Source organism: Hemitrygon akajei, chromosome 7 (assembly GCF_048418815.1).
Source record: "Hemitrygon akajei chromosome 7, sHemAka1.3, whole genome shotgun sequence".
NCBI classification, from domain to species: Eukaryota; Metazoa; Chordata; class Chondrichthyes; order Myliobatiformes; family Dasyatidae; genus Hemitrygon; species Hemitrygon akajei.
In genome coordinates, this window is record NC_133130.1 from 85,294,158 (window position 1) to 85,318,868 (window position 24,711).

A 24,711-nucleotide genomic window follows, 5' to 3' on the forward strand; every position below is an offset into this window, starting at 1 on the left:
GCACTGTACCAGCAGTTATGGCCGAAATGACAATAAAAGTTGACTTGACTTGACTTGGACATTAGGACCCAGTGGCAGAGATCTGAATCCATAGTGTTTCTGTTCACGAAAATAATCACGATTGAAAATAAAGTGGAAATAATAAAGCAATCAGAAAGAGGTGAAACGCTATCAGTCATTGGAATAGCTACAGTCGGTCAATGATCGGAACAATTTTAATGGATAAAGTGAGAAAGGCTGTGCCCCAATGAAAACTACAATTATTACTAAGCAACGCAGTGGTTTAATTATTCGGTTTTGGGGATTTGGGTTTTTGATCCTCACATCAACCCGGCATGGTGGAGAGCGCACTCGATAGCGATCTGTCACTGGATCGAACTTGGGAAGAAGTTCCCGAGCCCGGCGCTGAAACATACGTTCTTAAGTGTTTTATATGCATAGAAAGGTAAAATATATACTATATACTAAGACAAACATTTGACTAACTGAAGCTAAATATTGGATGTACCTGTTCCGACTTACTGAGTAAGAGAACTTCCAATTTTTTCGATCCCAATCCATGATAACCCATGCACATCGTCCCATATACTTTAAATCATCTCTAGATTATAATACCTAATACAATGTAAATGCTATGTAAAATAGTTGTTATACTGCATTGTTTAGGGCATATATGTCAAACTCAAGGCCCGCGGTGGAATTATCTTTGGCCCGCGAGATAATATCTAATTACTATTGAAGCTGGCCCCAGTAATCGAAGCGCCTATGGCGTATGATATGGCTAATGCTGAGTTTATTCAGGTACCAGGTTTTCAGGGTTTTTAGTGTTTATTTGGCAGTCTTCTTCATAAGAAACGGAATTTGTAAAGTGAAACACTTTGTAGTTATAGCAGAGACTGAGACACATGAGAGCAGGCTGAAAAAACGGAGGCAACGAAAGCTGCGTTCGCACGCGTCCGACTGATCCGGCCCGCATGAAGATGCATTTTGCTCAATCCGACCCATGACCTAAAATGAGTTTGACACCCCTGGTTTAGGGAATAATGACAAGAAAAAAAAAGTCCGTACATGCTCGAACAACAGGTGCTGGAAGAGCACTTCCAGGTTTTCTCGATTCGCGGTTGGTTGAATTTGCACATGCGGAATTTGCGGATAAGGAGGGCCAATTGTATATTGTTCTTATAGAGCCATGAGAGGAGCGGACTAAAGTAGATTGGAAGGGGACACTAGGAGGGATGATGGCAGAGCAGCCATGGCTAGACTTCCTGAGCGCAACTTGGATCGTGCAGGATAAATACATCCCATACAAGTTGTAGTATTCTAAAAGGCAGGATGACGCATCCGTGGTTGACACAGGAAGTCAAAGCCATGGGCATTTAATCAAGCAAAAATTAGTGGGAAGTTAAAGGATTAAAGGATTGGAAAACTTTTAAAAACCAACAGAAAGCAAGTAAAAAGTCCATGGGGGGGGGGGGGGGGTGAGAATTGAAATATGAAGGTAAGCTAGCCAACAATATCAAAGAGGATACCAAACTTTTTTTTCAGATATATACAGTAAAAGAGAGGTGTGAGTAGGTATCAGACTGCTGGAAAATTATGCTGGAACGTTAGTAATGGGGGACAAGGAAAAAATAATTTTGCATCAGTCTTCACTTTGTGGAAGACGAACAGTATGCATGATGTTCGAGGGTACTGGGGGAAGAAGTGAGTGTAGTTGTTATGATAAGGGAGAAGGTGCTTGGGAAACTGAGTTGTCTGAAGGTAGGTAAGTCAACTGGACCAGATGGACTACACCCCATAGTTCTGAAAGAGGTAGTTGAAGAGATTGTGGAGGCATTAGTAATGATCAATAGATTCTGGAATGGTTCCAGAGGGCTGAAAAATTGCAAATGTCACTCCTTCAAGGGAGGGAGACAAAAGAAAGGAAATTACAGCCCAGTTGGCCTAACTTCAGTGGTTGGGAAGATGTTGGAGTCAATTGTTAAGGATGTGGTTTCAGGGTACTTGGAGGCACGTGATAAAATAGGCCAAAATTAACATGGTTTCCTTAAGGGGAAATCTTGCCTGCCAAATCTGTTGTAATTCTTTGAGCAAATAATAAGAAGGACAAAAGAGAATTTGTGGATGTCGTGTACTTGAATTTTCAGAAGGCCCTTGACAAGGTGCTACACATGAGCCTGCTTAACAAACAAAGAGCCCATGGTATTACAGGAAAGATACTAGCATGGATAGAGCATTGGCTGATTGGCAGAATAAAGAATGAGAATGAAGGGAGCCTTTTCTGATTGGCTGCCGGCGACTAGCAGTGTTCCACAGGGGTCACTTATTTCTATGTTGTACGTCATGATTTACAGCGCCTTTAAACAGTATTCACCCTCCCCACTGGAAGTTTTCATGTTTCATTGTTTTACAACATTGAATCACAGTGGATTTAATTTGGCTTATTTTGACACTGATCAACAGAAAGATACTCTTTCGTGTTAAAGTGAAAACAGATCTCTACAAAGTAATCTAAATTAATTACAAATATAAAACATAAAATAATTGACTGGCCAAGTATTTATTCCCTTTAATATGACATACCAAATCATCACAGGTGCAGCTAATTGGTTTTAGAAGTCACATAATTAGTTAAATAGAGATTTGTTTTTGGAGACCTGTGTGCAGTCAAGGTGATTCAACTGATTGTAGTAAAAATGCACCTGTATCTGGAAGGGTCAACTGCTGGTGAGACAGTATCCTGGCAAAAACTATACCATGAAGACAAAAGAACACTCCAAGCAACTGCACAAAAAGGTTATTGAAAGGCACAAGTCAGGAGATGGATACAAGAAAGTTTCCAAGTCATTGACTAACCCTTGGAGTATAGTTAAGTCAATCATCAAGAAATAGAAACAAGATGGCGCAACTGTAAATTTGCCTAGAGCAGACCGTGCAAGAAGGGGACTAGTGAGGGAGGCCACCAAGAAACGTATAACAACTCTGGAGGAGTTACAAGCTTCAGTGGCTAAGATGGGAGAGTCTGCACATACAACAACTGTTGCCTGGGTGCTTCACCAGTGCGAGCTTTATGGGAGAGAGGCAAAGAGAAAGCCACTTGAAAAAAACTCATATGAAATCTTGGATAGGGTTTGTCATAAGGCATATGGAAGACTCTGAAGTTAGCTGGAAGAATGTTTATGGTCAGATGAAATCAAAATTGAGCTTGTGAAGGTAGAGGGTAAAATAAATGCAGCAAAATACAGGGAAATCCTGGAGGTTAACCTGATGCAGTATGCAAGAGAACTGCAACTTGGGCGAAGATTTCTTTTCCAGCAAGACAATGACCCCAAGCATAAAGCCAAAGTTACACATGAATGGCTTAGAAACAACAAAGTTAATGTCCTGGAGTGCTCAAGTCAGAGTCCAGACCTCAATCCAATTGAGAATTTGTGTCTGGACTTGAAAAGGGCTGTTCACTCACGATCCCCACGCAATCTGACAGAGCTTGAGCAGTTACGTACAGAAGAATGGGGAAATATTGCAATGTCTAGATGTGCAAAGCTGATAGAGACCTATCCACACAGATTCAAGGCTGTAATTGCTGCCAAAGGTGCATCTACTAAATACTGACTTGATGGGTGTGAATACTTATTTAATCAATTACTTTGTGTTTTATATTTGTAATTAATTTAGATCACTTTGTAGAGTACTAGACCATGAAATCAAGCTGAGGGTTTATAAAGACACTGTTGAAGCCTCACTTGAACTATTATGATCAGTTTTGGGCCCCTTACTTAATGTGCTGACATTGGAGTGGGTTCCAAGGAGATTCATGAGGAAGATTCCAGGAATGAAAGACTTATCATGTGAAAAGCGATTGATGGCTCTGAACCTTTACTCTCTGGAAGTTAGAAGAATGGAGGCGGGGGTGGGGTGGGATCTCATTGAACCCTATCGATGGAGTGGATGTAGAGAGGATGTTTCCTAAAGTGGGGGAGTCTTGAACCAGAGGGCACAGCCTCAGAATACAGGGATGTCCCTTTAGAATAGAGATGAAGAAGAATTTCTTTAGCCAGAGGGTAATGAATCTGTGGAATTCATTGCCACAGTTAGCTTTGGAGGCCAGGTCATTGGGTGTACTTAAGGCAGAGGTTGATAAGTTCTTAAATAGTCAAGGCGTGAAAGGTTATGGGGACAAGGCAGGAGAAAGGGGCTGAGAGGCAAATGGACCAGCCACAATGAAATGGTGGAGCAGACTCAATGGGCCAAATGATCTAATTCTGCTGAAATGTCTTATGATCTTACTAAGTGGTCCTTTTCCCATGTACCTCTACATGCAGAGTAAGTGGTAAATGGTTGGTAATGAATTTGATGTTTCCAGCAATTACAGAAATTACTAATGTAATATAGTAAGAATACATGCACGGGCACTAAACATATGCAGAAACCAGTCAACAAATTAGCTTCTCATTTCTCTTCAATACAACTGCAAGTATTTGCAAACTGAAGATTGATTGATTACACCCATTCTTTGCAAGAGAATAAACTGGATGAGGTAGTATCTGTGGAGGCAGAGGGATGGGTGATGTTTCAGATCAAGACCCTGCATCAGGACTGAGATTGAGATTATAGAGGGGAGTTAACCGGTATAAAGAGCTAAGGCAGGGGCTGGTCAGTGAGAAGTGGAACCAAGTGAGATAATGAGCAGATAGAACCAAGTGGAGAGGTGTGAAGTTGGAAGGCAGTGAATGGTGGGTGATAAGTAGAGACAGATGAAGAGTGAGGGAAATAAAGAACAGATGAAGCCAGGCTGAGGTGTATGATGAAGATGTAGAGTTAGATATAGAGACTGTAAGTAATAAATAAGAGACAGGGACTGTAGATTCTGGAATGTCATAATGTGATGTGGAATCAGATATGGGAGAGAAGATGGGACTTGTTACAGCTCACCTCCACCCACCTCCTTCCAAAAACACCTTATTTTACTCCCTTCCCCTACTTCTATCTAGCTATCACCTACACATTTAACCTACTGGATCTCCTATCCCTTTCCCCCATCTAGGCTGCCTCTCTTACTGCCAGCCTGTCTTACTTACTGGCCATCTCCCCTCTGCACTTCCAGTTCTGAATCAGGGTTTCAACACAAAAGTGACAAAATAAGTTGGCCAATCTCCTCATCATAAAAACTAATCATTGTTGCATCAATCATTAATCTTTGCATCAAAAATTACAGGTAGCGTGATACTCAGTATAGATCTTTTTCTCTCTTAACAGAAGAGTGCTTTGTTGAGAGAGTTCTATATGCTCGAAGCTGTTAACAAAACCAATAAAAAGCACGAGATAATATCTGAAGATAACTCTGACCAAATTCCAGCACAATTTTGGTTCTAGCTGAGTGACCTTGAAATAGTGTTTGAATAGAGAATGTGGCATGTGGCAATTCAACTTCAGCTCCTGTTGTCAATGCTGGAATGCAGTTGTATGACGACTGCATCATTGTGTGTGTTCCCAGTACAAAGAAACCATCTGGTTGACAAGTGTGGAATCTTAAGCCTGTTACAATAAAATGATGAGAAATTTATTTCCTTTTAATTCAAAAGCAAGTGATATGTGATCCAATTTTTAAACAAATATTTCTTAGTAAAGTGGTGTAAATATTAAGAAAGGATCTTAATATTTTCTTGAGTGTAATGGCATCCTGGCAATTTCCCATGAAGTGTACTACACCATAATAAACAAGATAGGGGAACTCCAGCATATATGTAGCTTTATTTTTGTAGGAGGTGCATATTGGAATATTTAGGAATCAATCATTTTGGACTACATATTGGAATAAAGCTTTCTTTTAACTTAGCGAAAATTAATTTGGAAAAGGTTTACAATATGCATGTTAAGTATGTCTAGTAAAATAGATAGAACACAAATAAAGTTAAACGTTTACCATGCTTTCAGAATTAAATTTTTCTAAATGTTAAAAGGTGCATTTTCAAATACGACAGTACTGCTTATAAAATTATTCTGCTGACATACAATGATAAACACAGAAATATGCTTTCCAGCATTTAGGAATATGTTGTGGGCTTCCTGCAGCAAATTTATTAGAAAGCTCAAATTCATACTTCGTCTATTTGTCCCTCTCTAGCTGACAGCATTGCTGCTGACAGATGATATTCGAATAGCTGCTTTTAACTTCCCATAAAGTTGACCCAAAGCCTAATGAAGAAAAAAGCTAAAAGACAAACTCCTAAAACAAATCCTCAGTCAACATTCACCATATTGTCAAATGGAACTTAATAAATTAGCTACAACAATGAGCATTCTCAAAACAATTAATAATATTTGATCAACAAAATAATTGCACAGATGTTTAACATTTTAATTAAGATGCTGGAAAGACCTCTCCATCCCACAAGTGTTAAAAAGATAAACTTTACATTAAAAATATGATTTTGAGTGTATTGTCTATGATCAACTACTCTTTGTAGAAATATATTGTTTCTGGGGTTGAGTAGTGTTAAGGATCAATCACTTCCAATATTTCAATACTAAAATTTTTTAAAAAATCTTAATTAAGCAGAAAGTAAGCATTAACTAAAAATGTGAAGCACTTACAGACACATGTCTTCTCAGTGTGGACATATCTGTGAAAGTTCGCTCACAAGCCTTGCACTTGTAAGGTTTCTCCCCTGTGTGAATTCTTTGGTGACGCCGAAGTGCCCCCTGCTGGGTAAAAGCTTTTCCACATTGTACACAAAAATATGGACGTGTTTCTGTAAAACAAAAAGGTTCAAGAAAAATCATCTCAAATAATGATAATAAAATACTATAACTTTCATCCTGAACGATCTATTCTGAAAAGTGCAATGACTGATCCCCAGTTGATTGGCAGTCTCATGTGCTTTGTGGCCAGTTTAGTTGCTTTGCACGGTCTATCTCAGTAGCTCGCCAATCTGAAGTGGCCAAAAATGCAACTGAGGAATTCCACTCCAACAATTCAAATACACATGACATTCCAGGCATTCCATGCTCCATAAACATTGCATGGGATGCAAGAAGCACACAAGTTTTGCTAATTTATTTTTTTAAATAATTGGTTAGCCTGTTCATGCCAATTCTGAACAATGTAGCTTAGGAAGGAAAGAAGATTTTTGAGGGATATGGAACGAGTTGCAAAGGGAAAATAGAGAAGTTGGAAGTGTTTTTGTTTGAACAGAGAAATTCAAGTAATGATTTATCTACCTCACAATGAGTCTTACTTTGACCTGCATAGAAACTCAAAAGGAATAAGCAAAACTTTGGGTGAACAGATATTGTGAAGAGACATTAATCCCGCTAAGCAGAGTTGCTGCAGACCTGCATGTATATTGCTGTGTTGGGCCAAGGAGGCTCTCAGACCAAAGGTTTTCCCACACGCATCACATTTGTAAGGTTTTGCACCCATATGACATCGCTTGTGACATTTCAAGTACTCTTTGGTGGCAAAATGCTTCCCGCAAACATCACAGTCATAAAGGCGCTCCCCTGCAAAATAAGTGAAACATTATCCATCACTTGTCCAAGCAAACTGTTTAAATAAGAATCTAATAAAATTATGAATATCCTAATTCAGAATTCCACTTATAACATACATTAATAAAATAATTAATAAAACAGTGGTCATTTATCTATTTTTAAAATAGATAAATGGCCACTGTAGATTCAAGAATGCCAGGTCCATGCGGTATTCTGCTTCCATGCATGAAAATTTCACCAGCAATCACTGACAGCAATTATGAGTAGGAATCCTGGTCAGTTTTCCCTCTCTGCTGGAGGTACAAAGATGAGAAAACTCAATCTACCTGAGGAATTAAACTGGTATCTTTCCACGAGGAATCGAGTGGGTACTGATGGTTAATTAGATATTCTACTCAAGCTGCACCAATTAAGTGAAATCAAACAAAAAACTTTTTTTTTTAAACTGAGAAGCAGAATGCAGTTAATCCCAAATATAATATTTTAAATACATCAATTAAGACTTGGCTTATAGTGTAGAAGAGAAAGAGTTGACTGTTCCCTAATGATGCTGGAAACCTATGACTGTTTCTTTTTAAAATAAAAAGATCACTTTTACAAAAGCAGTTTGGTACAGGCATTGCACCAGGGAGAAATTGTTCTTCAAGGTTTTACAAATACATTTTTTTAAAGAAAATTCTGTTACTCTGGATTGATTTTACTTTGAAAATGGTATCCTGAAAAGTGCTTTATACATGAAAGCTGCAATAATCTTTGTATAACTACTAATGTATAATGATGCATTAAAGGTGAAACCCAAAAAACTGTATAGATTAGGATATACAGATTTTGGTGGTTGATAAATATGGGACATACCCCAGCAATTAATTGTTTCACATAGTCTTTTCATTGTTTCAAATGACAATTTTATAGACACCAGATAGCTTTTAGAGGAGCAATGGACCAGATAGTGATGGATCAACATTAGTAATAGTTATTCACTTCTCACAAGCTATCAGCAACTTACTGGCCTTCTGCAGCTACACGACTTCCAAAGCCTTGCTTGCCTCATAGCTACAGTGTTTTTCAGAATGGAGTGGACAGTGTGTGACAATGAGGCTGTAGCCATTGGAAACTTTCCTGCTCAGATTACCCCAATGGCTTTCTATCAGAAAGCCTATTCCACTAGTTGCACTAGTGTCTGAACATCAGAAACATTTAGGAACAGTTGAGAAACATTTACTTTAAGTACTTAAAAATACATAACAGTACTTTTAAAAGAAAGTGTATTTAATACACAATATACGTAAGTTGAAAGCATCTGATTCAAACAAAGTGTGAAGAGGTGTAGGATTATAATGCAGGTCAGCAACCCATTCAAATGATAGCGACTGCACTAGATAACTACCAAATACATGTCAAAAGTATTATGAAATTCTGCAAAAAATCTCATAATATATTCCAGGATCGTTGCTTACCTGTATGTGTTCTCTTATGGCCATTTAACTGAGCCTTATTAGTGAAACAGACTCCACAATACTCACAAACATAGGGTTTTTCTCCAGTGTGTGACCTGCAATTTGTACAAAAATAAAGTTTTAAATTTTTTGTCTATCCACAATAATAGTTTCAATAAGTTCCAAAAATAAATAGATATACCACATGATATGGAATTTTAGAGAGATAGGCAAAATTAAAATTCATTTGTGTGCAAATATGATTGCAAATCCTGGAATTCTTTAAGATGTGTAATGCTAGCCAACAACTATGTGTTTTACTTCCATTTGCAAGTTACTGCTTAGCAAAAGCAATCAAATGGGCAACATAGTTCAAGTTCTAACTTCTAAAGGCATACATGAGGAGATAGCTCCTTTTCTGCTTATCAGGCAATTTAAACATCACATCAGATATAGATTTGTCAACCTATGGCACAGAATTTTAAATAATTAAAGTTAAATCACACAAGAAAGGGAGAAACAACAGGGCTTTGCCCAGTTGACCTTAATATCAGAAGGGAATACTTTGTACAAACACACAAAGGTTGTTTAAAAAATGGACAAACATAAAGATGTGTAAAGATGTGACCTTGTGTGAATTTTGAACTGTGATGGTTGGGCAAATCGAGAACGGCATATGGAGCACTCATAAGGCTTCTCTCCTGTGTGTGTCCGCATATGGAATACCAGCGCAGTTCGTGAACTCAGAATCTTTCCACAAACAGAGCATAGTGAACGTTTTTTACGCCCTTCATGCTTCCGAGCATAGTGGGTCCGTACATCCCTTTTCCTCTTAAATGTAGCATTGCATTGAGTGCAAGCAAAGTGTCTTTCATCGCTGTGAACACAAGCACAGTGCTCTTTCCAGCTGTTGTGGGTGGCAAAAGCCCTGCCACAAATCTCACAGCGATATACTTTCCCAGGTAGTGACTGGTGTATGTCCTTGCAGTGAATCACATACTCCTTTCTGGACTCAAATTCATCATCACACTTATCACATTTAATAATGTGATTTGATTTTTGTGATCTTCCTTTTTTACTGCCTTTCCTTGTTTCAGAGTCCTTATCAGAATCACTTGGTTCAGGATCATGTTCATTTGAGTAGTCTACATCTTTATCATTATCGTCCTCATACTCTGTGCTATTTTCTTTGTTACCCTCTACTCCACACTCTTCTTCAGCATCATTTTCAAAGTCTTCAGTTTCATCATCTCCACTATCTTCATTCATAACATGACATCCTTTGTTATTTGGTAGGCCATTTTGTGCATTTGTATATTTTGTATCTTTGGCCTTATCTTCTTCAGTTTCATTTATATCACTGCATTCTGTAATTTCTCTATGAGATGTACTCTGTTGCTCTTCATCACATGTTTCCTTGTTATTGCTAGCATTCACGACCAAGTCATTATCTTCTGATCTATCCCATTTGTCTCTGTTAGTACTGACATCCATGACAATACTAGCATTTTCATCTGGCTTATCTACCTGTGGCACTACTTTCCAGTATATAAGTGGTGGCTTCTTCTCTTGACTAGATTCATGTATCTTTCTGTAAAAAAAAATACACTTAATTTAATATTATTATTCAAGTTCAAAAAGTATAAATGCTTTCCTTTTGATCAGAAATAAAAACACATCAATTATGGAATAAGAATCATGTCTTAATCTTTGATGCGCATAATCTTATTTAGTGAACAGCAGCAAATTAACATCTCTTGGACATTGCTTACGAGTGGTTTGATTTTCCATCAATAATACATTTAAATAAGTGATGCAGAAATAATTCACATTCACAGATTTGTTGGAACTGTATGCAGCCATCCATCAGTAAGGAGAATGACGAGTACCTTTCTTTTGTTTCAATTGCTTCTGTGGAGCACAATATACAATTATTTGCATATCCTTCGAAATTCATACTCAATACATTCAGAACATAATTTCTTTGGTACAGTTGGTTAAGTATTCAAATTACTTTAACATACTGCATATCTCAAGCTTAGACATATAAAAGCTCTTATTTCTTCTGTTAACATTTCAAAATATTCAGTGAATATGATCTGATAGAGATTGTTTGATCTTGCTTAAAGACAGTTGAATCAGGAAGATGAAAAAATAATTTCAGGGTCTTCTTTTGCATTTCAGAAGAAATGCCAAGAAAGTATCTTTTGTTTTTAATGTGACTATAGTTCTTAATGTAAGCAATTATTTAAAAGAAATAATTCTATCTCTGAACAATTATCGGATGTTATAAGCAGAATGATCAATGAATGAAAGGGGGAATCTTGAGGGCCCACATGGTCGTATAGTGTGTGGCATATCAAAATCACTATATCATAATAGTTGGATTTGATTTCCACAGCATTCCTAAACTGAAACTATAAATGTAGGTAGGCACTTTCCGCAGGGTGATAAGGAAACAATAAAGAATATAGTGCCTTACCATGTCTTTGAGACATCCTAATTAATTGTTTTTGTAGTACCATTGGTGTTGTTATAAGGAATTTTGAATTTTGAACACATAAAACAAATACACTGATAACAATATTTTCTTATCAGTGTTGTTGATGGATGAATATTAGTTTGGCTACCTGAAAAACACAAATGTACCATAGAATTCTGTTTTGCACCTTTTATTATTTTTCCAGTAATCACTTCAGCTCTTACAAAAGTGAACATTTCACCATCATTAACATGCTAAATCGTTGGGTTTTTTATTACATGCCATCAGAATTTTTAATATTGGTTGCATTATCACCAGAGTATAAAGATTCCTTTTAGAACAAGTAGCTCAGTTTTAAAACTGATTTGCATTTGTTTCAGATGGAAGAGGGGTAAACAATCAGAAATTCATACAATATTTGCCATTCATTTTCTAAGAAATATCAAGACTTGAGAATGCTACAATTAATACGTGGATTTTAGAAAGGTTTCTTTGCTTTATTGACTGGGGCAGTTCTAAAAAAAATTATGTATTCTTTATAAATATATTGGAAGGACTCTAATTCTGTAACTCCGCCATGGATGGTCCCAAGTCCGGCTGTGAAAGGAGGAAGGTTGTGCATGGGGCTAGCAACCCCATTAAGCCCAGTGCTACAGAAACACCAACAGGAGTTCCAAAGACCTCATGCTTGGGAGGGGAAGGATCTTTGAAGATGCGCTACACCTGGGAACAATTTGAAAGACCGTCCCGAGAGAGGACTCTAGTGAGCTGTGGGCCTAAAGATAGAAAAGTCCCCTGATCCTAATGGAATGCATCCCAGGGTACTGAAAGAAAGGACAGAGGTTATAGTAGAGGCTTTGGTGATAATTTACCAAAATTCTCTGGCTCTGGGCATGTCCCGGCAGACTGGAAGAAGGTGAATGTCACACCTCTGTTCATAAAAAAAATGTAAACAAAAATGTGGTAACTTTAGACCAGTTTAACATCTGTAGTTGGGAAAATGCTGGTAGCTATCATTAAAGAAAAAATAGCGAGGCACCTGAAAAGAAATAAATCCATCAGGCAGACGCAGCATGGATTTAGCAAAGGCAGGTCCTATTTGACAAACTTACTGGAGTTCTTTGAGGATATTATGAGCACAAAGGATAGAGGGGAACAGATGGATGTTATTTACTTGGATTTCCAGAAGGCGTTCAATAAGGTGCCACAAAAGAAACTTATCCATATGAATGCAGAGTTGGGGGTGATGTATTAGCATGGATAGAGGATTGGTTAACCAATGGAAAGCAGAGAGTTGGGACACATGGGTATTTCTCTGGTTGGCAATCATGAGTGAGCAGTGTGCCAGAGGGGTCTGTGCTGGGCCCACAACTGTTCACGATATACATTAAAGATCTGGAAGCAGGGGGCTGAGTGTAGTGTTTCCAAGTTTGCTGATGACACTAAATTGAATGGAATATCAAATTGAAGACACAGAGAGTCTGCAGAGAAACATAGATAGGTTAGTGGGCAGAGGTCTGACAGATGGGGTATAATGTTGGTAGATGCAAGGTCATCCACCTTGGAAGGACAAATGTAAGGTCAGATTATTATTTAAATAGTAAAAGATTGCAACATGCTGCTGTGCAGAGGGACTTGGGAGTGCTTGTGCATGAATACAAAAGGTTGGTTTGCAGGTGTAGCAGGCTATCAAGAAGGCAAATGGAATGTTGGCCTTCACTGATAGAGGGAGTGAATTAAAGAGCAGGGAGGTTATGCTGCAACTATACAGGGCACTAGTGAGGCTGCATCTGGTGTACTGTGTGCAGTTCTGATCTCCCTCCTTAAGGATATACTGCCTTTGGAGGCGGTGCAGATGAGGCTCACCAGGTTGGTTCCAAAGATGAAGGGGTTGACTATGAGGAAAGGTTGAGTCATTTGGGACTGTACTCGCTGGAATTCAGAGGGATAAGAGGAGATTTTATAGAAACTATATAAAAATTATGAAAGGGGTAGATAAGATAGAGGCAGGAAAGTTGTTTCCACTGGTAGGTGAGACTAGAACTAGGGACATAGCCTCAATACTTGGGGAGTAAATTTAGGATGGAGATGAGGAGGAACTGCTTTTCCCAAAGAGTGGTGAATCTGTGGAGTTCTCTACCCACTGAAGCAGTGGAGGCTACCTCAGTAAATATACTTAAGATAAGGTTGGATAGATTTTTGTAATAATAGGGAAATAAAGGGTTATAGGGAAAAGGCAGGTAAGTGGAGAGGAGTCCATCGTCAGATCAACCATAACCTTATGGAATGGCGGAGCAAGCATGATGGGCCAGATGGTCTACTCCTGCTCCTATTTCTTACGTTTTTAAAGTAACATAATAACCAAAGAATATCCAGTGGTAGAATCAATTGTTTAAAAAAAGTTCAATGTTCAAAATTAGTTACATTATTTGGTTATATCTTTATAAAACTCAAAAGATTCCACTGGGGGACTAGACATCCTCAAATATCCTTGATAAATATACTGCACTTGAACAGATCATTTCTTCAGTGGTTTGATCGGGGCATGACTGCACAAGCACGTGGATGTCAGCCAGTGAGAAGAGTTTAAAAGTGAGAAGAATTTGAAGGGAGACTGTTACATCTTCAGTGGTTTGATTGAGGCACGACTGCCCAAGTGCGTGGACGTCAGCCAGTTAGTACAGCGAGAAGAGTTTAAAAGGAGACAGCTTTACAGAGTGGGCATCAGCGGAGTGGATGATGGAGTAGAGGAGACACAGTAGGAGGGCTTCAACGATAACGGATCGAGGCAAGGTAGGTTGCCTGTGTAGAATACAGACAGGAAGTACATGTGTGAGGCCAGTTTTCTGTGCTCGGTGTCAGATGTGAGAGATCCGGGAAACACCCAGCCTCCCAGATGGCCACATCTACACCAGGTGCATCGAGCTGCAGCTCCTTAGGAACCGCGTTAGGGAACTGGAGATGCAGCTCGATGACCTTCATCTGGTCAGGGAGAGTGAGAGGTGATAGAGAGGAGCTATAGGCAAGTAGTCACAACAGGGACTCAGGAGACAGATAAGTAGGTAAGAGGGAAGGGTAAGAGTCAGATTCTAGAGGGTACCCCTGTGGCTGTCCCCCTTGACAATAAGTACTCCTGCTTGAATACTCTTGGGGGGGGGGGGGGGGGAAACGGCCTACCTAGGGGAAGCAATAGTGGCTGCTCCTCTGGCACAGAGTCTGACCCTGTGGCTCAGGAGGGTAGGGAAAGGAAGAGAGTGGCAGTAGTGATAGAGGACTCTTTAGTTAGGGGGTCAGACAGGCAATTCTGTGGACACAGGAAAGAAGCACAGATGGTAGTTTACCTCCCAGGTGCTAGGGCCTGGGATGTTTCTGATTGCATCCAAGATAACCTGAAGTGGGAAGGAGAACAGACAGAGGTCGTGGTACATATTGGTACCAATGACATAGGCAGGAAAAGGGAGGAGGTCCTGAAAGCAGACTACAGGGAGTTAGGAAGGAAGTTGAGAAGCAGGACCACAAAGGTAGTCATCTCAGGATTACTGCCTGTGCCAGGCGACAGTGAGTATAGGAATACAGTGAGGTGGAGGATAAAGGCGTGGCTGAGGAATTGGAGCAGGGGGCAGGGATTCAGATTCCTGGATCATTGGGACCTCTTTTGGAGCAGGAGTGACCTGTATAAAAATGACAGATTGCCCTTGAATCCCAGGGGATCAATATCCTGGCAGGGAGGTTTGCTAAGGCTACTGGGGAGAGTTTAAACTAGGATTGCTGGGGGTGAGAACCAAACTAAAGGGACAGAGGAAGAGGTGCTGGGCTCACAAATAGAGAAAGCTTGGAGACTGTGAGAGGGAGGACAGGCAGGTGATTGAGAAGAGACGCACTCAGACTGATGGTTTGAGATGTGTCTATTTTAATGCAAGGAGTATTATGAACAAAGTGGATGAGCTTAGGACTTGGATCAGTACTTGGAGCTATGATGTTGTGACCATTAGAGACTTGGATGGCTCAGGGGCACGAATGTTTACTTTGAGTGTCGGGGTTTAGCTGTTTCAGAAAGGACAGGGAGGGAGGCAAAAGAGGTGGGGGCGTGGCACTGTAGATCAGAGATAGTGTCACGGCTGTAGAAAAGGAGGAAGATATGGAGGGATTGTCTGCGGAGTCTCTGTGGGTGGAAGTTAGGAACAGGAAGGGGTCAATAACTTTACTGGGTGTTTTTTTTTATAGGCCACCCAATAGTAACAGGGACATCAAGGAGCAGATAGGGAGACAGATTCTGGAAAGGTCATAATAACAGGGTTGTTGTGGGAGATTTTATCTCCCAAATATTGATTGGCATGTCCCTAGAGTGAGGGGTTTAGATGGGGTGGAGTTTGCTAGGTGTGTTCAGGAAGGTTTCTTGACACAATATGTGGATAAACCTACAAGAGGAGAAGCTATACTTGATCTGGTATTGGGAAATGAACCTGGTCAGTTGTCAGATCTCTCAGTGGGACAGCATTTTGGAGATAGTGATCACAACTCTATCTCCTTTATTATAGCATTGAAGAGGGATAGGAACGGACAAGTTAGGAAAGCATTTAATTGGAGAAAGGGGAAATATGAGGCTATCAGGCAGGAACTTGGAAGCATAAATTGGGAACAGATGTTCTCAGGGAAACGTACGGAACAAATGTAGCAAATTTTAAGGAGATATTTGGGTGGAGATCTGCAAATATTCCAATGAGACAGGGAAAGGATGGTGGGGTACAGGAACCGTGGTGTACAAAGGCTGTTGTAAATCTAGTGAAGAAGATAAGAAGAGCTTACGAAAGGTTCAAAAAGCTAGGTAATGATAGAGAGCTTGAAGGTTATAAGGCTAGCAGGAAGGAGCTCAAGAAAGAAATTAGGAGAGCCAGAAGGGGCCATGAGAAGTCCTTGGTGGACAGGATTAAGGAAAATCCCAAGGCATTCTACAAGTACGTTAAGAGCAAGAGGATAAGACGTGAGAGAATAGGACCAATCAAGTGTGACAGTGAAAAAGTGTGTATGGAACCGGAGGAGATAGCAGAGGTAATTAATAAGTACTTTGCTTCAGTATTAACTAAAGAAAATGATCTTGGCGATTGTAGGGATGACTTAGAGCAGACTGAAAAGATTGAGCATGTAGATATTAAGAAAGAGGATGTGCAGGAGCTTTTGGAAAGCATCAAGTTGGATGTACCCAAGGCTACTGTGGGAGGCGAGGGAGGAGATTGCTGAGCTTCTGGCAATGATCTTTGCACCATCAATGGGGACCGGAGAGGTTCCAGAGGATTGGAGGGTTGCGGATGTTGTTCCATTATTCAAGAAAGGGAGTAGAAATAGCCCAGGAAATTATAGACCAGTGAGTCTTACTTCAGTGGTTGGCAAGTTGATGGAGAAGAACCTGAGTGGCAAGATTTATGAACATTTGGAGAGGCATAATATGATTAAGAATAGTTAACATGTCTTTGTGACAAGCAGATCATGCCTTACGAGCCTGATTGAATTTTTTTGAGGATGTGACTAAACACATTGATGATGGTAGAGCAGTAGATGTAGTGTATCTGGATTTCAGCAAGGTGTTTGACATGGTACCTCATGCAAGGCTTATTGAGAAAATAAGGAGGCATGGGATCCAAGGGGAAATTGCTTTGTGGATCCAGAACTGGCTTGCCCACAAAAGGCAAAGAGCGGTTGTGGACAGGTCATATTCTGCATGGAGGTCAGTGACCAGTAGTGTGCCTCTGAGATCTGCTCTGGGACCACTACTCTTCGTGATTTTTATAAATGACCTTGATGAAGAAGTGGAGGGATGGGTTAGTAAATTTGCTGATGACACAAAGGTTGGGGGTGTTGTGGATAATGTGGAGGGCTGTCAGAGGTTACAGCGGGACATTGATAGGATGCAAAACTGGGCTGAGACTTGGCAGACGGAGTTCAACCCAGTTAAGTGTGAGATGATTCATTTTGGTAGGTCAACTATGATGACTGAATATAGTATTAATGGTCAGACTCTTGGCAGTGTGGAGGATCAGAGGGATCTTGGGGTCTGAGTCCATAGGACATTCAAGGCTGCTGCACAGGTTGACTCTGTAGTTATGAAGGCATACGGAGCACTGTCCTTCATTAACCGTGGAATTGAGTTTAGGAGCTGAGAGGTAATGTTGCAGCTATATAGGACCCTGGTCAGACCCAACTTGGAGTACTGTGCTCAGTTCTGGTCGCCTCACTATAGGAAGGATGTGGAAACCATAGAAAGGGTGCAGAGGAGATTTACAAGGATGTTGCCTGGATTGGGGAGCATGCCTTATGAGAATAGGTTGAGTGAACTCGGCCTTTTTTCCTTGGAGTGATGGAGGATGAGAGGTGACCTGATAGAGGTGTATAAGATGATGAGAGGCATTATTGTGTGGATAGTCAGAGGCTTTGTCCCAGGGCTGAAATGACTAGCACAAGAGGGCATAGTTTTAAGGTGCTTGGAAGTAGTTACAGAGGAGTTGTCAGGGGTAGGTTTTTCTTATGCAGAGAGCGGTGAGTGCGTGGAATGGGCTGCCGGCGACGGTGGTGGAGGCGGATACGATAGGGTCTTTTAAGAGTCTCCTGTACAGGTATATGGAGCTCAGAAAAGTAGAGGGCTATGGGCAACCCTAGGTAATTTCTCAGTAAGGACATGTTCAGCACAGCCTTGTGGGCCAAAGGGCCTGTATTGTGCTGTAGGTTTTCTATGTTTATGGATGTCAGTGCATTTACAAATTCCGTGCTAAACACAATCAGACAATACGAATAGATCCTACTGAAAGGGGATATACAGAATACTAATGGTACAGTATTGAAGGGAATTTTGAATTTTAAACAAGATACTGTATTGTTCTGTATTTAACTCTAACAGGACTACAAATAGTTTGGTACTATTTTTGATTTCAATAATTATTGTGAAAAGCAACATTAGCTTATTAAGAAACATAGCAATATATAGAAGAATTGGAATACCTTGTGTGAGAGTTGTAAGCAGACCGCTGGGCGAAGCTGGCAGGGCAATGCTGGCATTTGTAAGGCTTCTCTCCTGTATGTGTTCTGATGTGGACAGTCAAGGCATATTTTGAACTAATAACTTTGTTACAAAAAGGACAGGTCTGAGGAGCTCTTTTCTTCTCATGCACCTTCCTAATATGGTCATTGATGTCCTTTTTGCGTTTAAATCGCTTGTAACACAATGAACATGCAAAGGGACGCGCATCGTTGTGAACAGTCTGTCTATGTTGCTTTAGGTTATGACAATTAGTAAATAGCTGAGAACACGTATTGCAGCTGTACTTTACCACAATAGTAATGTCATGCTCAGAACTCATATGAGCTTGATAGCGTTTCAAAAACCGAAAAGTCTGGTGACATTTATCACATGTATAATTCTGAGCCATGCGTTTGGAGGCACTCCGAGTTACTTTTTTCAACTCACAGTTATCTGCACTTTCAAGTTCATCCTGTATTCCATCTTCATCTTCTAGATAGTGGAACTTCTTGATCACAATTCTAGTTTCCGGAGAATCAGCCTGGATTATTGGATTAACCCCGTGGCTATCTTTTTCAGTAATCTCATCAACAATATTAACATTCTTCATGTTCTCATTTTTTGTGGCATGTGCTGTTGATTTACCTATTCCTGTGCTTTGATCAATGACAGTGATTGACCCAGTGACATTTTTTTTACTTTTCTGTTGTACCCAGTCATCCAATTGTGATTGTTTTTTTTTAAATGTATTCTTTTTTGGTACTTTGTCCCAAGGTCTGTTTCCGTCTGGCACAGCAACAGTCTTGGATGAATCCTCTGTCTTCTGGTTGTCCAGATCCCGTGAATACGTTTTACTCCAATCATTTTCGGGTTTATTAGGAGGTTGGGGCTCTTTGCAGATTTGTTCCTTTACATCTAAACTTTGTGTCAAAAGCTTCACCTTCAACTGTTCACAGGCTTCCACAAGATCCTTACATTCTAATCTTTCAGCAACCTCTTGCATTCGATATATATTCTGTGGATCAATCTGTATTTTTGTTGTGTATACAAACTCCAAAAACGAAGTAAAATCCTCAGTGTAAATATCCTGCAAGGTGACTGTAGCTTCCTTTTTTACAGACAGCTCATCCCTTAGGAATATTTCCCTAAAGTAATTGCTTGAGGCAGCCAACACTGCTCTGTGAACAGCAAACTCTTCTTGAACTCCAAGGTGTTCTGTATGGACAGTTACATCACACAGATGGCCAAATTGGTAAAAGGTATGCAATGTGCTCAAGAGATTTGAAGCAGCATCCTTCGATTCCATAGTAACTTTGGATGGATCCATCCCTTTGAAAAAAGAAAAGGAAAGCATACAAATTGAACAAATTACTGGTCATTTAAGTTTACTCTTACTTCCTAATCAGTGACTTTATTACATTAAGGAAAACAGGCAATATTTTGAGTGAATTTGCTTTTCAAAAGTCGGTAACTCCATTTTGAAGGCCAAACCATGTTCTGACATAGATCAGGGAAATAAACCTTAGTTGAAAAACTATTTAGAAGCACACTTCCAGACTCCATCACATTAGATAATGGAGGCTAGTGCAACTTTATGATCTTCCTACCATCACTTCTATCAGTTATAATCAAGAGATTTCCAAACTTCAAAGTAGCTGCTCAAGGATCTGAAGAGCAACAAGAAATGTGTTCACAGTGTAAGAATTCCCTGGTGAACATATGGTCCTGTTGCAAACGACTGTGATTGAAAATTCCATTTAACCTTTTCTTCCCCCATTCTAGAGAAACAACAAGGTTCCAGATTTAATCATTATTCATTAACCACTAGCAATGGGCTGGGCTTCTGTTGCTGCTGTGCAATTATGAAGTACAATCTCTAGGCCAAGTGTTAGCTGTGCTACTGAAACAAGACACATGATGACACAAAATTTTGGCTTATGGTGTAATCTGATAACTGTAATAACAAAATTTAAAATTGAAACACCAAAAGCATTACAAATAAATGTTATAGGAGAAAAAAAGTCTTTTCCCAAGCTGCAGAAGCTTTTCCCAAAAAGCTGCAAAAAAAGCTTTTCCATGAATATTGAAAACATCAAAATAAAGATTTAAAGTGTGACAGCAGTATATTTATAATTAATTGCTGTGTCAATAGTTTAATTTATGGCATCAACTGAGAACCAGCTGGATAATGTAGCCAATATAAATATCTTCTCAACCACTAGAAGCAAATTAATATCTAACAAAAGGTGCAAGTACATACAAGATCATTTTTAAAAAAAAAGGTTCAAGAAAATACTAAAGAGTGACATAGACAGCCACTGCAGATAATTGAGCAGCATTCTGAAATAAAAGTAATCTCACGGAACTTCTCAAGGTGAAAAAATAATTCCAATGTTAAAATTAAGAAAGAAACAGAGTAAGAAACTACATTTGTACATGACCATCTTCATTCTCCATGTGCCCTAAAGAGTTTACAACCAAAGAGATGTGCATGTCTTGATGCTCTGATATACTAAATATGATGGCCGACATGTAACACCCTAAAAGTAGCAAAGTGGAATAAAGTTAATCTTAGGGTTGTATATAGTGACATATATGTACTGTGATAACAGATCTACTTTTAATTACTGTTCACTCTGTAAGACCTACCCTGGTTGGTCCTACTGAAGTGCAACAACTCACACTCGCCTGCATTAAATTCCACCTGCCATTTTTCAGCCCATTTTTCCAGCTAACCCAGATTCTGCTGCAAGCTCTATAGTTTTCCTCACTGTCCTGTGTATCTCCAATCTTGGTGTCATCTGCAAATTTGCTAATCCAGTTAACCACATTATCATTCAGATTATTGATATAGATGACAAACAACAATAGACCTAACACCAATCCCTGCAGCACTCCACTAGTCACAGGCCTCCAGTCAGAGATGCAACCATCTACTAACCCTCTGGCTTCTCCCACAACGCCAATGTCCAATCCAATTTACTACCACCTTATTGAATGCCGAGTGATTGAACCTTCTTGACCAACTTTCCTTGTAGGACCTTGTCAAATGCCTTGCTAAAGTCCATGTAGATAACATCCACTGCCCTACTTTCATCAACTTTCCTGGTAACATCCTCAAAAAATTCTTGGCTAATTATGATCTACCATGCACAAAATCATGCTAACTATCCATAATCAGTCCATGTCCATCCAAATACTCATATATCTAGCCATTAAAATGCCTTCCAATTACCTTCCCACTATTGATGTCAGGCTCACTGGCCTAAAATTTCTTGATTTATTTTTAGCGCCTTTCTTAAACAGAAGAACAACATTAGCTATCCTCCAATTCTCCGGTACCTCACCTGCAGCTAAGAACAATTTAATTATTTCTACTGCAGCCCCTGCAATTTCTGCATTGGTTTCGTATTGAGTCTGAGGGAACACCTGGTCAGGTTCTGGGGATTTATCCACCCTAATTTGCCTGAAGAGAGCAAACACCTCCTCCTCTGTGATCTGGAAGGGTCCATAACCTCATTGCTGCTTTGCCACTTCTATGGACACTGTGTCCTTCTCCTGAGTAAACACATCTCTTTTGGCTCCAGGCGTAGATTACCATTCTGATATTCCACAGGACGGATTTTGTCCCTTAGGATTGTATATGGTGACTCTGATAATAGATTTTCTTTGAATTACCGTTCACTGTGTCAGACCTACCCTGGTTGGTCCTACTGAAGTGCAACACCTCACACTTGTCTGCATTAAATTCCATCTGCCACTTTTCAGCCCATTTTTCCAGCTGGTCCAGATTCTTCTGCAAGCTCTACTAGTCTTCCTCACTGTCCACTTCAAAAAGAACAACATATCTGTGGAATCCTTTAGGATTCTCCTTCACCTTGTCTGTTAGGGCAACCTCTTGCCTTCTTTTAGCTCTACTGATTTCTTTCTTGTGTTTTCTAGCATTTCTTATACTCATTTTGCAACCTGCCTATACTTGCTATGCACCTCCTTTTTATTTTCTTAACCATGCCCTCAATATCTCTTGAAAAGCAAGGTTTCCTAAACCTGTTATCTTTACCTTTTATTCTGGAAGGCTCATACAATCTTTGTACTCTCAAAATTTCACCTTTGAAGGCCTCCCACTTACCAAGTACACCTTTGCCAGAAATCAGCCTGTCCCAATCCATACTTGCCAGGTCCTTCTGATACCATCAAAATTGGCCTTTCTCCAATTTATAATATGAACCTGCGGAATAGACTTAACTTTTCTCATATTTATTTTGAAACTAATGATGTTATGTTTGCAAGATACAGATTGTACCCCTACACAAACTTCAGTCACCTGCCCTGTCTCATTCCCTAATAGCAGATCAAGTATTGCACAGTCTCTCTTTGGGACTTCTACGTGCTGATTAAGGAAATTTTCCTGAACATATCTGACAAACTCTATCCCATCTAGTCCTTTTACAGTATGGGGGCCCCCATCAATATTTGGAAAGTTAAAATCATGTACTTTCATAACCTTCTGCTTCTTGCAAAAGTCTCTCTACAAATTTGTTCTTCTAAATTCCTTGGATGGTCGGGTGGCCTATAATACAGCCCCACTAATGTGGTCATACCTTTCTTATTCCTCAGTTCTACCAATAAAGCTTCACTATATGAGTTCTCCAGTCTGTCCTGACTGAGCACGGCCATTACATTTTCCCTGATTTGTAATACCACCCCTTTAATCCCTCCCACTCTGACACATCTAAAACAACAGAACCTGGAATACTGAGCTGCCAGTCTTGCCCCTCCTACAACAAAGTCTCACCAATGGCTACAATATCATAATTCCTTGTGTTGATCCATACTGACCTTCTCTGCCTTTTCTACAATACTTGCATTGAAATATATGTAGCTCAAGACATTAGTCACACCTTGCTCAACCTTTTGACTCCTGATTTTGTCTGAGATCTTAACAGCTTCTGTCTCCACAGCTTCTCCACTATCTGTTCTGGCACTCTGGTTCCTATCCCCCTGCAACTTTAGTTTAAACCCCTCCGTGCTGCATTAACAAACCTTCCCAATAGGATATTAATCCCCCTCCAGTTCGGGTGCAAACTGTCTCTTACGGACAGGTCCCATCTTTCCTAGAAGAGAGCCCGATGATCCAAAAATCTGACACGTACCCTCCTACACCACTCTTTACCTACCTGTTAACCTGCATTGCCTTCCTAGTTCTGGCCTCACTAGCACATGGCAAGGGTAGCCATCCTGAGGTCCTGCCATCCTGCCTTTTAACTTATAGGCCTTTCAACATTCTGTAGGTTTCAATGAATCCCCCCTCATCATTCTAAATTCCAGTGAGTACAGACCCAGAGTCAACATATGTTCCTTGTATGATAACCCTTTCATTCCTGGAATCATCCTTGTGAACCTTCTCTGAACCCTCTCCAATGCCAGCACATCCTTTCTTAGATGAGGAGTCCAAAACTGTTCACAATACTCACAGTGAGGCCTTACCAGTGCCTTATAAAGCCTCAGCATCACATCCTTGCTCTTGTATTTTTAGACCTCTTGAAATGAATGCTTAGAGAGCTTATGGTAAAGGAACCCTTAGGGACAAGTGATCATAATATGATCAAATCCACCCTGAAATTTGAGGAGAAGCTAAAGTCAAATGTATCAGTATTACAGTGGAGTAAGAGGAATTACAGAGGCATGAAAGAGAAGTTGGCCAGCATTGATTGAAAAAGAACATTGACAGGGATGATGGCACAGAAGCAATGTCTGGAATTTCTGGAAGTAATTCGGAAGGCACAGGATATATACATCCCAAACAGGAAGATGTATTCTGAAGGCAAGATGACATAATCGTGGCTAACAAGAGAAATCAAAGTCAATGAGAGGGCATCTAATAGAGCAAAAATTAATCAGAAGTTAGAGGACTGGGAAGCTTTTAAATACCAACAGAAGGTAACTGAAAAGTCATTAGGAAGGTAAAGATAGAATATTAAAGTAAGCTAGCCAATAATATTAAAGAGGATACCAGAAGTTTCTTTAGATACATAAAATGTAAAAACGAGGGGAGAGTGGATATCAGACTGCTGGAAAACGATGCTGGAGAGGTAGTAATGAGGGTCAAGGAAACGGTGGATAAGTATTTTGCATCAGTCTTCACTGTGGAAGACATTAGCAGTATGGTGGAAGTTCCAGGTGTCAATGGTCATGAAGTGTGTGATGATATCATTACTAGGGAGAAAGTTCTTGGGAAACTGAAAGGTCTGAAAGTAGATAAGTCACCTGGACCAGATGGTGTACTTCCC

At 39.9% G+C, this 24,711-nt stretch overlaps 1 protein-coding gene across 1 annotated transcript in view; it reads right to left on the minus strand.

Moving 5' to 3' along the window:
- The window catches only part of LOC140730631 (uncharacterized), a 37,864-nt gene that overhangs the window by 7,379 nt on the left and 5,774 nt on the right, over window positions 1-24,711 (minus strand). The window contains exons 2-6 of the mRNA XM_073051350.1: window positions 18,403-19,750; window positions 9,559-10,521; window positions 8,952-9,046; window positions 7,336-7,503; window positions 6,595-6,752 (exon numbers count right to left, since the gene is read on the minus strand). Of these exons, the coding sequence (XP_072907451.1) occupies window positions 6,595-6,752; window positions 7,336-7,503; window positions 8,952-9,046; window positions 9,559-10,521; window positions 18,403-19,748 (2,730 nt within the window). The 5' untranslated portion in view covers window positions 19,749-19,750. The remainder of the gene's footprint in view (window positions 1-6,594; window positions 6,753-7,335; window positions 7,504-8,951; window positions 9,047-9,558; window positions 10,522-18,402; window positions 19,751-24,711) is intronic.